General features: G+C 36.0%; 1 protein-coding gene across 3 annotated transcripts in view; it reads right to left on the reverse strand.

Moving 5' to 3' along the window:
- Positions 1-17,172, reverse strand: part of slc1a9 (solute carrier family 1 member 9) — a 51,304-nt gene that overhangs the window by 12,199 nt on the left and 21,933 nt on the right. For all 3 annotated transcript variants that reach the window (XM_030141884.1, XM_030141885.1, XM_030141886.1), the window contains 5 exons: positions 14,894-15,046; positions 10,694-10,947; positions 6,212-6,317; positions 4,942-5,068; positions 90-323 (listed from right to left, as the gene is read on the reverse strand). In XM_030141884.1, the coding sequence (XP_029997744.1) occupies positions 90-323; positions 4,942-5,068; positions 6,212-6,317; positions 10,694-10,947; positions 14,894-15,046 (874 nt within the window). The remainder of the gene's footprint in view (positions 1-89; positions 324-4,941; positions 5,069-6,211; positions 6,318-10,693; positions 10,948-14,893; positions 15,047-17,172) is intronic.

The following is a 17,172-nucleotide window of genomic DNA, read 5'->3' on the forward strand; positions in this document are numbered from 1 at the left end:
GTAAAGAGACATGTGACACACATGTGTTAACACATGCCCCCACAGAGAATGTCCATACACGCAAACACACTTCCTGTGGGCTGTCCTACCTGCTAGCAGTGCCCAACGCCGTGATCCAGGCCTGAAAGATCCCAGAGTAGAAAGCAAACGGGCTTTTTCTGGTGATAGCAAAGAATATGGCCGGTAGAATGAGGCCTCCGTGGATCACCAAACCCACTATCACTGTCACCATGTACATGCCCAGCTGACGGGCCACCACCTCCAAGTCTCCGATCGCTGCAATCTTCCCTGCAATCAGGGATGCAATGCCAATGGGAGAGTACCTGAGGACCAAGGAAGACAAACATTACAAGCACAATAACTGAGGGTCTATTTATCACCATTAGGGCTGTGTATTGGCAAGAATCTGGAGATACAATACAAATCACAATACTAGGATCGAAATACGATATACCGCGATATATCCCAATAATGTTAACAAGGTGATATTTTTTGTTTTGTTTCTGTTTTTAAATGATAATTTCCTGGAAAAACTTATAGTGCAGCATTTGGATAAATAAAGTTTTAACATGCGGCTTTACCAGTACAAAAAACAAAACAAAACACACAAATAAATAAATAAATAAATGTTTTACAGACATTACAGTTTAAGATCCTGCTTAAATGTTCGTATTCTATTGTGAAACGAATACATAGTGTTCAGTCCCTGAATCATCCAACATCAAAACATTATTTTTGTGCATTCCCAATAAAAAAAAAACCAAACATTTACCTCTTTCAGACAGTAAAAAGTGCTTTTAGGATGCTTGAATTATCCATTATTTAACAAAACAGCGTTATCAGTTTAAAAAAACTACATGTATGACCTGCAATATGGTAAATGGTAAATGGACTGAACTTATATGGCGCATTTTCAACACATTAATGGTGCCCAAAGTGCTTTACAATTCCTCACATTCACCCATTCACACACACATTCATACACCAATATCAATATCACAATACTGCTTTTGTAGTATACAAACAACAGAACAAAATACTCATGTGAATCTAGAAATAAAAGAGCTTGAAAAACAAAAATGAACCCTCACCATGTCTGCATTTGAATAAATACCTAAAAATACTGATACAGTACTTTTGAACCCTTTCATGCACAGTGGTCACTCCAGTGGTCAGTTCTTCTGCAGCTGTTCTCTTGTATATTCATGAGTTTTGTTGTTTTAGTTCCAGATCAGCCAACACAGTGGACTCTTACGCATCATCTCAAACTCTGCAGTTCATACAATTACTGGAACTTTGCTGTTCTTGATAAACCTGATCTGCACTAACATGTCTGAGTGTAAATCAATTGCTAATTGTTATTAGACTATCATTAACAGTTTTCTGAAACAAAAAGCTTTTTTTTTTTTTTTTGCATATCCTCCTGAGACCCAGCAATGCATTTTGTCCTCTGTAGGGGACAAGAGTTTGACGGTTTAACTTAAATGCAGTCCATTGCAAAGGACATTCCATTAAAAAAAATCAACAAATAAATAAAAATTATTTTAAACATGTATCCGAAAAAACTGTTGCATTATGCAGTTTCCAAACAAGATCATTTTTTTGTGTAAAAAAGCTAAAACTGTCAATTTCCTGGGTCTCAGGAGGATATTATCTTCATGAAATGAGTAATAACTAGTATTACAGTATGATTGAATGTGAGAAAACATCAGATTAGTGGCATTAAAAATGTTTTTATTTCATAGCTTTCACACAGTATATCACTTTTAAATACATGTTTCTTTGCTTCAAAAATTAAACATATGATGTCCAGCTGAGTGGACATTTTTGTAACTCCATGAAAAATAGGTTCATAAAAAAAAAAATTTCAATTGCGTTGCTTTTTTCATGCCTAAAGGGGAAAAACAAAACACTCAAGAAAAAAATATTGTCTAAGGCTCTCATAATTCATGCATGAAAGGGTTAATATCAATACAGTATCGTGAAGTGAAGTGAAATATTGTAATATATTGCGATACTGATATTTTCTTACACTCCTGATTACCATTATATTAAATCTATCTGTATCTATTAAAGGGTCTATTTTTGATATTGTATATTCTGACTGAAACCTGACAACCTAATGCTGACTTTCCTTGCTCTTCTTTTGTCCAGAACATCGTGTTTTCCTCTCTGCTGCTGCTAACTATGTTGCAACATCCTCATAATTCCCTAACTGTATATTTTAACATTTAATAATTATTTATATTTGAATAAATATTTACCCAAGACAGTTCATTTCATCATGTCAGGAAAACAACACATCATTCACAGAGGACCGATTCCTAGATGTGAGGACATGACACATTCTTGAGCTTGTGTTTCTAGTGCAGTTGTTTCATTTCATGAATACAGAGCGCTGTGTGATGGAGGAATTAAAGCAGCCTTTAAGCCCTTTTCAGTCCTAGTCAAAGCAGGACTCATCACAACCTGCTCTCTCAAGTCAGTTGGGGTTAAAGATGGCATTCAGTGACAGTTGTTTGGCGCAGTATGCCTTGTATAGGATTTGATGGATGTGTTCTCTGTATGATACGTGTTTTTGTATACACAGGGCTCTATGTTTGGCTCCTTCCATAGGCTCATGAGTAATCTGTTTATACTGTGTGAGTGATACGAACAAGGACACAATTCCTTTGGTGTCCAGCTGCACATGTAGATGGCCTAGGAGAGCTACAACACAAGCATCCTGCTGTTTTTCTTCCAGCCCCCCCCCCCCCCCCTTCCTTCCTCTGCTTCCCATCCCTGCTCTGAGTGCCACTACACCAGTGGTTCCAACCTTTTTTCATCTGCTGCACGTCTGCTCTGTGTTCCAAAAGTCACAACTAAACATGGAGAATCAGCGTTCAGTTTCTATGCTCCGTATATCTGGAACAAACTACCAGAAAATATCAGGTCTGCTGAGAGTCTGAGTTCTTTTAAGTCAAGGTTAAAGACTCACCTGTTCACTGCTGCCTTTGACTTAAAAGGCTTTGGACTTTTTAAATTTTATATTCTCTTTTGAAACTCTGCACTGCAACTCTTACTTCAATATGTGTGTGCTTTTATTTTTTTTTTTGGATTCTATGTGTTGTTTTCTTACTTGCTGTTTTTAATCACCTTTTACATGTTTCTTTTATAATGTTTTAAATGTGTTTCTTTTTATTTCTATATGTTGTGTGAAGCACCTTGAATTGCCTTGTTGCTGAAATGTGCTATATAAATAAACTTGCCTTGCCTTTTTTGGTTCGTGACCCCATTTTAACATCACAAATTTCTGGCGACCCCAGACATTCAAAACAGAGACATTTTTTTGCTAAAATTAATTTCTTTTTGATCATGTAATAGTTTGCTATACTATGATGCAAATAAATGTTAACTTTAGAGGACATTTAGTCTATATAATGTATATTATTATAGACGGAGGCAGTAAATCCAGGTGTAGATTACTGCACAAAGTGAGAATTGTATTTTCCTTGGACAGGATATGTACAGTCAGTTCAGCTTGTACTTACAAGGTTGCAATGAATTACCAAACAATTAAAGAATTTTGAATCAATAAGTACATACTGGCCCGATGAACACTGGAAAGATAAACAGAACCACAGTGCTTCAGTTTCAGCTTCAGAGTTTGTCATGTCTTATACAGGGTGGGGAAGCAAAATGTACAATATTTTGAGGCAGGGATTGAAAGACAGTGTATGACCAATTAGTTTATTGAAAGTCATGAGAATTTATTTGCCACAAGAAAATGTCCATAATAGAAAATGTTTTTATTCTATGTGTCCTCCTTCTTTCTCAATAACTGCCTTCACACGCTTCCTGAAACTTGCACAAGTGTTCCTCAAATATTGGGGTGACAACTTCTCCCATTCTTCTTTAATAGTATCTTCCAGACTTTCTGGTAATAGTTTTGCTCATAGTCATTCTCTTCTTTCCATTATAAACAGTCTTTATGGACACTCCAACTATTTTTGAAATCTCCTTTGGTGTGACGAGTGCATTCAGCAAATCACACACTCTTTGACGTTTGCTTTCCTGATTACTCATATGGGCAAAAGTTTCTGAAAAGGTATGGATAATAGTGTTAGGTATGATTATGACATCAGTATATGTTTGGGTTCAAAACAACTGACGTAGTGCCTGCTGAGAAAAAACAACTAAATGTTCATTGTACATTTGGCTTCCCCACCTTGTATGTATTGTGATTGTCTCCGTCAACTCAACATATATTTTATTAGGAAGTTTTTTTTTGTATTTTTATCAATTATTAGAAATTTCAGGCGACCCCATTTGAATTCCAGGCGACCCCATGTGAGGTCCCGACCCCAAGGTTGAAAAACGCTGCACTACACTCTTTTTCGGAGCGCCTACTCGGGGTCCTGCGAAGCCTCAAAGTGAGCACCGCACTCTGAAGACATGCTCTTACACGCATCTTTCCACGTCCCACTATCCCTTCCTCCCCTCCTCCCTCCCGCATCTGCTTTCCGCACTGCTGCCAAGTGACTCCTCTATCGTCGGTGGATCCATTACATTTTGGAGACCGTCCACCCCGGCTCCCCTGGGAACCTACAACATTGTTCCGGGCCCCGGCTCCTGCTACTCCCCGGCATACCACAGACTCCAGCTTGTCCCAGGGAATCCCTTTTGCTCACTTTCCATCTGTCCATGTCCTTCACTAACACACTAACTACTTCTTCTTCTTCATCTCTCTTCATTTCAGTGTTTGCCGTCCGTTTCTGTTTCTCCCTCTCACAATTTGCCTCATGCGCACACACCTCGCCTTATCCATCACTGTCATTGGCCGCCGTGTGTGGTATCTCCAGAATGTCAAAGCAACGTGGCCGTTGGCCCACATGAGCAAAAACAGACACATGGTGCACAGATAGACACAAAAAACACCGACAGTGAAAACAAGACACTGACCACATGATCATGGAAACCATCGTCATGATAATTTCATTGAGAATGTTGAAGAAATCACACATGATCTTCCCTCGCTCACCCATCCGGCCCATACAGATTCCAAAGGTGATGAAGAAGCCGATCAAGCCTTGAGAACAAAAAAAAAAACAAAAAAACACAAAATGCAAAACAGATTTCAACATGCAAAGCAGAGCACGGTAAATTAAATAAAATGGCAAAATGGGATGATATGAGAAGAAAAAGCTTAAAAATAAAAATGTTTTGGATGTTTTTTTAAATAGAAATTGCAAGTAAAGTCAGCTTTGGTTTAATTTTCCCCTAATTTTAACCCTTAAAGACCTAGAAATGCTTCTCTGGTGACTTCCACGTGTTTTTTTTCTCAAGCTCTAACCTTTTTTTTAAAGTGATTTATCACAATCTTTTAGGTTATCCTCTGCATTTTCAGTGAAAATTAGGTATTTTCCTATATTTAATTTACTGATCATGTAGAAGTTCATAGAAGTTCAGGATATATTTAAAGGATATTATATCACAGCAAAGAAAACTGAAGCAACAGTAGCTTTTTCAACCAAATATAATTAACTGAATATTAAAAAACAAAGTGTCTACTGTCATTTATCAAACGACATGGGTTTTACTGGTGAATCGATGTTGCCAAGTCAATGTTGTGTCTTTCAACATTTGCTACTGTCTTATCTGATGCTGCTGAAAAGCTGAGAAACTGTATTTTACGTGAATTATTTCAATGTATTGATATGATTAGTTTATGAAAATTTTTATATCAGTAGATGCTTTTGGTCACTAGCAACTTTTTTAAGTCTTTAATAAGATATGTCTTTATTTTATTTGTCCCACAAGGTGAAATTTGAGGGTTTGTATTTATTTATTTAGTTACAGGACAGTGTGTATAGGCATTAGTTACAAAGAACAAGATGCATGCATCAGATTTAGCAGAGAAGCTAATTTCCATCTGTTGTCCTGGACAAACGACTAACATAACAAACATCACTTAGATTACAAAGTCATAATATACTGGAAGAAAACCGTTAAACATGACAGATAGGTCAATGGTTCATAGTGCACAGTCATTCTGCACACGGGAACCTTCAACAAACAATGCTTCTGTAAATAATATTTGATATCTTTCTAACTTCTTGTAACTGAATCTAAAATTAGCCAAAATAACCAGAAATCAAAAACCCAAATGAAAGACTAAATAAAAATAAAACCAAATGAAAATTTCAAAACTATATCTTTGTTATCAACTCACCAAGGACATTCATGCCCCATTTATATTCCAGTTTCTTCTTGTTGACTAAAATGGGCTCTGTTTGGTTTGATGCTGCAACTGGCACCTTTTTTAGCACCGTCTGAACCTGGAGGGAGGACAGAATGACACTCAGATTGATCTGTGGTTCAAACAGATGCTGGAATTCATATTGTGGTTGTGAATCAACAAAAGCTTGGCAGTGGCACAGTGAACACAGCGCTGTATGTGGAGAAAAAGCAAAACAGGGAGATTTTCATAAAGAAACAACAAAGGCACGAGAAGAGAGACGGAGAGGGTGAAAGGCGAAGGACGAAATCTGTTCTGCGAAAGCAATTATGTCTTTTATGACTACAGTGAATCCCTGATGAGTGCAAAACAAAAGAAGCAGCAAGAGCAGAGATGCAGACAGATAAAAGCAAGATGTGGAGAAGGATGGAGAGAAAAGGGCGCCGAGCAGAAATAAAAGCAGAGAATACTCCAGGGAGAAAGACGAGAAAACACAGGTCACTGTAAGCTCAGCGGCGTGGCATGTTCACGAGCAGATGCCCGACTGTGGTGCACAAGGATGCAGCAGGACAGATGTAAAGAGATTAACAGTAACAGAAGGGCTCACCCTCACAACACAGTCAACTTCTTCTAATCATGCAGACACACACAGGACTGGAAGAAGAGGAGGCGGGGCAGGATTTGGACACAAGAAGGCAACTGTTGCATCGTGATTGAGACTTGGATTATGGTTCAGAAATGATCCGATTGGACAAACAGTGGCTGTTTCCTGACTCTACTGTAACTCAGCACACAGATGGAAACTCCAGGGTTACAATAGAGCATGGATATGTCTTTACTTCTACATTATTTTATTAATCTTTGATTTAATTTTGGAGTGACCCCCTAAAACTCTTTTTATGACTTAACTTTCTACCAAGTATTGATCTGGTTCAGTGGAGGAGGAAGAAGTCAGATGTTTTACTTGAGTACAAGTTTTACTGTGAAAAAATTCACAGTCTGGCAAACATAAACCTCTGAGCAAGTTTTGAAAGGATGTATGCATGTAAATCACATCACAATAGTCCAACACAGACAATAAACTGCAGCAACAGATCTCTTTTTAGTCTCAAATGAAAGACAGGATCTGATTCTGAAATAAAAACCTAGTTTCAGTTGAATCTGGGACATGAATGAGAGAAAGAGTTATTCAGTAAAATAAGCAGATATCTGTAATGAGATAAAGATTCAATCTAAGAGCTGTGTAAAGTGGTGTTCAGAGAATTTTATTTGCATTTGAAAGCAAATGTCATGCATTTAAAACCAGTTTTAATTCAACCTAATTTTGGTTAAAACTGCGAGAGCATCACTTTGGGCATGAATGCTGAGCTATATATTACTGTATCATCAGCATAATAATTATCGCAATTACAACTAGAAAAGCACTCGGAGAGCGCAGACCTCTGCCAAGGTAGATCACCCCCCCCTCCCCCAAATGTAATCATTTGTTTCTTGTGCCAGTATTAACATTTCCTGAAAATTGAATCCAAATCCGTCCATAACCTTTTGAATTATCTTGCTAACAGACAGACGAAACAACAAAAAAATCTGCCCCCCTCCCGGATCACAACCAGTATTTAATAATTTGTTCCTTGTACCAGTGTCAACATTTCCTGAAAATTTTCACAAAAATCCATCCATACCTTTTTTTATCTTGCTAACAGACAAACAAACAAACAAACAGACAGACAGACAAACCCTGATGAAAACATAACCTCCGCCATTACACTTGCTGGGGGTAATAAATATTTATCGGATCTTATCTTATCTTTTCTTAAAAGTCACATCAGAAAGTAAACCAGTAACTGGTAAATAGTTAATTAAGTCGCTTGTAATAAGTGTAGTGGTGAAAAGACTGATATTTGTATTACTTAAGTTACATAAAATGGAAACACGGAAGAAAAGCGTGACCGAATCTGCACTGGAGCACAGTCATTGAAGAACTGTTCTTTTTTATATTCTACCGCTGATTCTGTTCATGTAATGTATGGTATTTAACATGGCAGAGGGAATATATGCAAAACACATAGGCTATCTAAAATGAAAAATGAATGAAAAAGCAGCTAACCGAAAAAAAAAAAAAAAAAACACAACTGGCTTTACCTGCAAATAAGACAACACTGATAACATTCATTCACTCCTGTTACATGACAGTGGATTTCACTCTTTCAACAGTTGATCGTGTTTGTATAAAAAGAGTCTCCTCGAAACAGCATATAATTTATACACATACATATACGTCTGTGCTTCCTGTTGCACTTCACTTTGTAACTAACAGTGGTTCACACACTCATTACTGTACAGTTTAGATAAACCTGTAGGATGATCCTCTTTAAATCAGAGGAGAAAACTGTATGTTGCTTTAGGCAGTGTTAGGTGAACTACCTACTTACATCTCCAGCCTCTTTTCATATCATACTAGCAGCTACAGCACTAGATCTACTGAACCCTCCAAAGATGAAGTCAGAACTTGGTAAAACTGCTTTTTCTTTTCATGCTCCATGGATGGAATGAAGAGTTAAACACCATCCTATTTGAAACACTTTAAATACTTGCAAGCAATTCTGAAAGAATCTTGTTGATGCTTAACATGATCTATTGTAGATGGTGTGAGTCACAGACATCCATTTTCCTTTGTTTTTTCTTTACTATTCTTTACTTTTTATCTTTTCTAAATTGCTTTTATGTTTTTATTGTGTTTAATGTGTTTTAATATGAAACTGTTAGTTGCAACTATTTTAACCAGAACTCACTGGAAGAAGAGATCTTGTGTTTCAATGGGACCTTCCTGAAGAAATATGGGATGAATAAATACACAAAATGACAGTTGAATAATTTCCTATCTTTAGGAGCTTTGTTTAAAGCCCTATTATGTTCCACATAGCTACACTCTAAGGATCAGCCTTGGCCTTTTGAGCCTTGGAGTCAATTCCTGCCTTCACTCAGTCCTGCTGACACATGTAAAGACCATTGTAAATGGAATACGGAGGATGTTCAGTATCTCTAGAGAATCCCCAGTCCATAAAAACCTCCTTCATTCTGTCCGCCTGCTCACTAATACTTTGGACAGACATGCTTATGACCTGATCTTTGGCCTTTGGTTAACCGTAAAGGGGAGTTCCCAACATTTTATGAAGTGTCATAGCTCCAAATCTAGACAAAAGGGTTCAGAATCATCATTTAGCATTTCTCATAACAAATGAGAATGTTTCCCGGTTAAACAGATGACAACAGGTGGTTTACCATCTCCTTGAAGTAAATTGATGCAGGCTTTAGATGAATAGCAACATCACCTGGCCATTTTCATGTTCATATTTTAACCTTTACATGCATAAATGGGTCAAAATGACCCGTGAAGTTGTTTTCTTGCAACAGCTTTGTAAAGTTGTTAGCATTTCATATTCCAGGTATTCCTCAAAGAACATGTTACTGACATCATGCAATTTAAATTATAGTTTTTGTATTATTACCCCAAGCTTCCACAGGTGGGTCAAAATGAGTCGCAGTGGAATTTCATCTGAACCTTTGGTTCATCCTCCAGCAAAACCACTAAACCACTCACTCATTAAATGGATGTTGACATTGTCCTATTGCTGTTATATACCATATAGCCAATTATATCCTACAGAGGGATGTAACGATATGAACATTTCACATCATAGTTATTGTGACCAAAATTATCACAGTTATCATTATTATCGCGGTATTATTGAAATTGTGCTCAAAATGTTCAAAAAGTACTAATTCACACACTGAAATAATTTAACCAAGTTGTATTTTGGAAAAAAACCCAAAAAACAAATAAATCAAATAATAAACACAATGTCCCTTCTGTTGCAGAAACATTCAAATATTAACCCTTAGTGGTCTGAGTCTAGTTTGTCTGTTTTTCAGTCCTTTTGATTTTGCCTTTATATACTATAGAAACAAATGTTTACCATACCCATGTTTGGAATCTGTTTTTTCAGCACAACTTCATCTATATCATCTGTCTATTATTTTTTCACTTTAACCTACTATAAAAACATAAAAGGACAGAAAACACAAAAAATATATAAAATCCGATTTGAAAAATTTATATAATTTATTGCATAAATAACACACAGATGCTTAATGGACCTTTTCAAAGACTTTAAAAGTGAATATTGGTTCCAAATAGTAGGTATAAATGGATAAAATGTTAAAAAAAAAATGAAAAATTTAAAAAACTTCAAACATGAAATCATTCTTTTGTGGACCCAACCCCAATACAAATGATTATTTTTAATATGACAAAATGGCAAAAGTGGCATAAAAACACACTGATTTTAACACAGGCCATTTTTGACCCATTTATGGAAGAGTGGAGGGTCCAGACACTTGTGCATTGAAGGGTTGAGAATCCTGCTTTACAGACAGCAAACAGTGTCAGAGTAATATTCCAGATGCTGACGGTACCTGTTGGAAGCAGGCCTGCACCAGATTCTCAGGGAACAGGTTTCTGATCAGGTCCAGGAATGCGTCTAAGCTGCTGACTTCCTGGTTCTTGGTGGCTGTGGTTGTCGTGCTTCCCCTGAGTTTGGGGTTCCCTGGGTGGATCCCCAGCACCAGGATGACCCCGAGGATGGCAGCGATGACAGTGGTGGACATGTAGTAGACCATGGCTCTGCTCCCCATCCTGCCACTGGAGCGAGCATCTAAACCAGCCAGCCCTGGAAAACACACACAACGATCAGTGTCTGCCCAGACAGCAAAACCACTATGGCTTAAATCTGGCCCAAAACTGGCATGCCATTTTGGCAAAGTTCTGGGTGGATGTATAAATGGCCCAAAATAGGCAAGCCAAAATCAAACCAGAAGGAAGCCAAAATTCACCCAAAAGTAATTGCGGACTTCCAAAGTATAGCCATAATTGTCCCAGAAAAGCCCCAAATCCCCATAATCCAGCCAAAAAGTAGCCAAAACTGCCCCAAAGGGAGGCCAAAAGGAGGACAAAATTCACCCCAAATTTGTGTTGATCATGCCCCTTTAGCCCTATCAAAAAATTATATTAATATTCATCTACTATAAAAATATAATAAATCAGGACAATGGATGTTTTTTTCAACTATTGCTCAAAGTTTAGACCCTGATGTTAATAAAAGTACATCAAAAGTGTATTTTAGTGCAAACTTTAATGTTCAAACATGATTTTTAATCTTTGTGGGGTGAAATATACACTATTAAAAATTTCTGACACAAACAATTAATTTATACATATCATCGTCAATCCAGCCGAAAAAAAACAGGCGAGGATAAAAAATTCTAATTTCTCTTTTAGTTTGTTCCAGTTTACTCAGGCAGAGTAATAGATACAATATTTTAGACAATGGGAATAGATTCTGTGAGCTCTGTAAATGTCCACAGACACCAAGAACATCCATATGAACCTTATGATTGTGAAAGAATTCTTCATGTACTTTGGGTATGTCTGTTTAGGCGGTTTTCCCCTGAAAGTATGGTCAGGGTTCAACAGGTTAAAATGAAGTGGGTTTTCTTCTGGATAGAAATTCCCACACTTTGCGCAGTGTTTTGGCTTCACAGAAATATGCCAAAACACAACCAAAACACATCCATATATGGAATAAGATGTTGCTGCTCTTTAGTCAGTCTTCTGTCTTGCCATAACCATGCCATACCATCCCTATACTTGATCCCACTCTTTGCCCAGTCTTTTGGTTCACCACACATATGCCAGAACTCAGACATATACTGCTGGTGCCTCCAGATCTATTATGGAGAACCGTAGTCATACCACAGTTAAACCTAAAGGTTTTCATAACGCCAAAAAACCCCCAAAAGTTCCAAATGTATGCCATAATACTGCCAGAATATTTACTATCTAGGTGCAGTTAATGACAGTCAGACAGACAAACGAGGCCTTTTAATTTTAGTTTTTTTCTTTTTCCACCAGTGCTATAAACCTTGAAGCCACACAGTATTATTTCCTAAAAGGACAAAAACAGTTACTACTATTGTTTGGTTTACTTTACAGTGCATATTTTTCTGCCAAACCCCATCAGCCCCATAGTCATTTATTCCTTCATTGTGTTTCTACTGAATGTGTAGGCGGCCTAATGTTTGTTTGTTTGTTTGTCGTCATGTTAAACAATTCTTTTGCTACAGAACTTAAAATTAATTTGTATGTTCAGATTGATGTAAGTTCTTGTGGCCTTGTCGATTGTGTGTTTGATTTTTGTTAACTGTAATCTTTGAAATAAAGGTAAAAAAAAAATTCAGTTTCAGCTCAAAGTGACTTCATATATAGGAGACATTCTTTCTGTCAGATTTTTTCGTCTTACTGTACTCATGTCCCTTAAATCAGGGGTGTCAAACTCATTTTAGTTCACAGGCCAGATTCAGTTAAATTTGATCTGCAGTGTGCCGAACCAGTAAAATAATAACACAATAATATATAAATAATGTCAACTCCAAACTTTTCTCAGTGTTTTAGAGTGAAAAAAGTTAATTTACATTATTAAAACGTTTACATCTACAAACTGTCCTTTCAAAAGATGTGAATAACATGAACAAACTGAAAAAAATCAGTGTAATTTTAACAGTATTCTGCCTCAGTTTATCATTTCCACATGTACATTATAACTTACACATCACAGTGGATCTACAAAGACACAAAACATTGAATAACAAGTGGAATTTTGTTAAAATTGTACTTACTTCTCTTAAGACATTTCAGGTTGTTCACATTTTTTGCAAAATTATACTTTGTTTCACTGTAAATACATGAAAATAAAGAGAAACATTTGAAGTTGTCATTATTTCTATGTTATTATGAAAGTATTTGACTGAATCCTGCCCACTTGAGATTAAATTGTTCTGATGTGGAACCTGAACTAAAAGGATTGTTCATATTTTAGTGTAATTTTTGCATTTCACAAAGTCATCCCAAGGGCCAGACTGGACCCTTTGGCGGGCCGGATTTGGGCCCCGGGCCGGATGTTTGACACCTGTGCCTTAAATTGAGCAGATGTCATGACATGACAATCGTCAGCTTCAACTGCTATTGCTAACTGCTAAAGTTAGCTAACTGCTAACTGGAAAAATTATTTTCTCGCTAAAATGATCACTTTCATCGGCCATTGTCGACATGTTGGTGCTGTAATGAGTAATGAATGTGGCTAAATCAAGCACTTTAACAATGTTTAGTACATGACGGTAACATGGTAAGAGTTTATTTTTGTTTTTCTATATGGGTATTATTGTTATGCAATGGACAGAGTTTACTTTTTATTTATTTTTTTTATATGGGCATTACCCAGATAGCAAATATTTTGGCAGTATTATAGCATACGTTTGGCATTTTTGTCTTTTTTTTGGCGTTATGAAAACCTTCAGGCTTAACTGTGGTATGGCTAAGGTTATCCATAATAGATGTGGTGGTACCAGCAGTATATGTCTGAGTTCTGGCATATGTGTGGTGAACCAAAAGACTGGACAAAGAGCGGGATCAAATATAGGGATGGTACGGCATGTTTATGGCAAGACAGAAGACTGACTAAAGAGCGGCAACATCTTATTGCATATATGGATGTGTTTTGGTTGTGTTTTGGCAGATTTCTGTAAAGCCAAAACACTGCACAAAGAGCAGGAATTTCTACCCAGAAGAAAACCCACTTCATTTTAAAAACATGATCAACACAAATTTGGGGTGAATTTTGGCCTCCTTTTGGCCTGTCTTTGGGGCAGTTTTGGCAACTTTTTGGCTGGATTATAGGGATTTGGGGCTTTTCTGGGACAATTATGGCTATATTTTGGAAGTCCGCAATTAGTTTTGGGTAAATTTTGGCTTCCTATTGGTTAGATTTTGGCTTGCCTATTTTGGGCCATTTACATCCGCCCAGAACTTTGCCAAAATAGGATGCCAGTTTTGGGCCAGATTTAAGCCATAATGATTTTGCTATCTGGGTAGTGTTATGAAAAGGACAGAGTTCATTTTGGGTTTTTTTTTTTTAATGTAAGTAATATTGTCAAGAAATGGACAGAGTATAGTTTTGTTTTTTTATATGGGTATTGTTATGAATTGGACATAGTTTATTTTTGATAAGTATATTACTGCTAAGAAATGGACAGTTTTTGTTGGTTTTTTGTGCATTATTGTTATGGAACAGATATTTCATTTTTGTTTTTGGTATGTGTATTACTGTCATGAAAAGGACTTTTTTTTTGTGCACGATTACTGCTACGAAAAAAAAAGGACAGAGTTTACTTTAATGTGAAATGCTGCTGCAAAAAGGACAATATCTACTTGATATCTATAGCAGTTTTGTGTTTTGTGTAGGAATTTAGGGTGGGTTGAAAGATGGGGTAAGGGGGTGGGAGATTATAAGTTAAACTTCATCCTGCTCATTTTCAAATGTTGGACTTTCTTTTATATAATCGTTTTATTGTTTGGTTTTAATGCAAATTCAAATAAATAAATAAATAAACAAACAAACAAACAAACATGTTAAGACCATGACAGCATTTAGCATTGCTGGCAGAAGAATTAGCATGAACCAACATGTCAAAATTATTAGCATTCAGAGAAGAAAATACCTGTACGCCCACACTAACGTATGCTGTAAATCATGTGTATTGCATGTGTGTTTACTGACACACCTGTAATGAGGCTGGAGATGATTAGAGGCAGGATGAGCATCTTGAGCATCCTCATGAGGATTTCTCCAGGGAAGGAAACCATGGTGAGGATAGCGCTGTCTGTCACCATCATGTACCGCAGTAACATCCCAAACACCACCCCCATAACCACACCTGAGAGAGAAGAGAGACGCCTCATACGTCACAAATTCACTAAAACATTTGTTTCAGTAAAAAATTGAAAATATGTTCAAATAAATGTCTTTTACAATAAAATCCATCCCTTGCCTCACAGACGACCCTACATACATACATATTAGGGATGTAAAGATTAACGGTGTAACGATAAATCGCCGCAAAATTGCCAACGGTTAGTATTACCATTTAAATTCTAATTCTCATGATTAACGCACTTTTAGGGGAGAAAACCCTACGTAAAGATCTGCTTTTATGTCAAATATTTGAGTATAGTTTTAATTTATTATAATTTTAATTTTTTATACCTAATATTTGGAAACAATATTCACTTTTAAAGTCTTTGAAAAGGTTCGTTAAGTATCTTTGCGTTATTTATGCAATAAAGTAAATACATTTTGCAAATTGGATTTTATGTATTTTTATGTTGATATAGTCGATTAGAGTGAAAAAATAATAGATGATATAAATGAAGTTGTGCTGAGAAAACAGATCCCAAACATGGGTATAGTAAACATTTGTTTATATAGTATATAAAGGCAAAATCAAAAGGACTGAAAAACGGACAAAATAGACTCAGACCACTAAGGGTTGATACTTGAATGTTTCTGCCAAGAGAAAGTGCATTGTGCCAATTATTATTATTATTTATTTATTATTATTTTTTTAATTTTTTTTTTTTTCAAAATACAACTTGTTTAAATTATTTCAGTGTGTGAATCAGTACTTTTTGAACATTTTGAGCACAATTTCAGTAATACCGTGATAATAATGATAACCGTGATAATTTTGGTCACAATAAACGTGATATGAAATTTTCATATCGTTACATTCCTAATACATATACATGAATCTGAAAATGTTGTATATGATGTAAATATGATTAGCACTTCCATCTGTGTGCTGGTTTAGACTTGAGATGACAGATTCTAGGTCATTGCACTTTGGTGGACTTTCTGGCCCGATTCTTTTCTCCCTAAAATGTTTTCTTTGCATCTGACATGAAAGAGACCTCTGACTAATGATGACCGTCTACTGTAATATAAACAGGTTTAAATTGAGATTTAGATCTGGCTGACAAATAGCAGGCAAAAATAACACACTTTGTGACTTTGCAAGGCTTTTTGACAGGAAACACAGCCATTGTAGAAACATACCAAAGTGTTTACACAGACACACAACAACAAGATGTCTCATGAGAAAATTATGGTGTCTTTATAGTTAGGATTTTGCGTGTTTATATTTGCACAAATGGCTGTTTTTTTTTTAACAATAGAACTAACCTCAAGAAGCATTTCAGTCAAAACTTTGGGTTTTTCATGTGAAATTATTTCGAAATTAACCAAACCACCCTTGTTTTCTGAGGTATTGCTTAACCCTCTGGTATCCCGTCCACCAAGGCCCTTACTAAACACCAAGTGTGCCTTTTTGGCACACTTGTGGAATAATGTCAAAAATTTTTCATACAGTTTGTTTTTAATACTTTTACACTTTTATCTATTTCATCAACTTGAGCCGAAAATAAAAATACCAAATACTGAATAATTGTCACATTTTTTAACCCTTTAAATGCCATGTTTGTAATGTAAACAAACCATTTTTTGGATACAAAAAACACAAAAAATTAATTTTTTTCAATATCCTACATAAAAAGTGGATCACATTATTTGATTTTTTTCATCCTGGCATATGTCAGTGATTAACTCCAACACTGGTTAATTTGCATTATTATTTTTGGTGCTAGGTCAAATGTTAAAAAATACTAGCATCTGTCACCAAGTGTGCCAAAAAGGCACACCTATGAATCAAACTATTAAATATTATATATTGATTTATTTTTCTGCTCTAATTTTATTTTATTTTTGTAAATCAAAGTCAGCCCTTAATCATCATACATATCAAATAATCATTCATTTTAGATTTTTTTTTAACCCTTTAAACAATCTCTTTTCAATTTTTTGATGCAAAAAACTAATTTTTTTTTTTTTTTTTCCCCAAAATACTACAAAAAATTGGATTACATATTATTTGATTTTTGCAGCCTGGCATATGTCAGTGATTAACAGCAACATTAACAACATTGATAAATTAATTTAGACCCTCAC

The sequence above is a fragment of the Sphaeramia orbicularis genome, chromosome 8 (assembly GCF_902148855.1).
Source record: "Sphaeramia orbicularis chromosome 8, fSphaOr1.1, whole genome shotgun sequence".
In the NCBI taxonomy this organism is placed as follows: Eukaryota; Metazoa; Chordata; class Actinopteri; order Kurtiformes; family Apogonidae; genus Sphaeramia; species Sphaeramia orbicularis.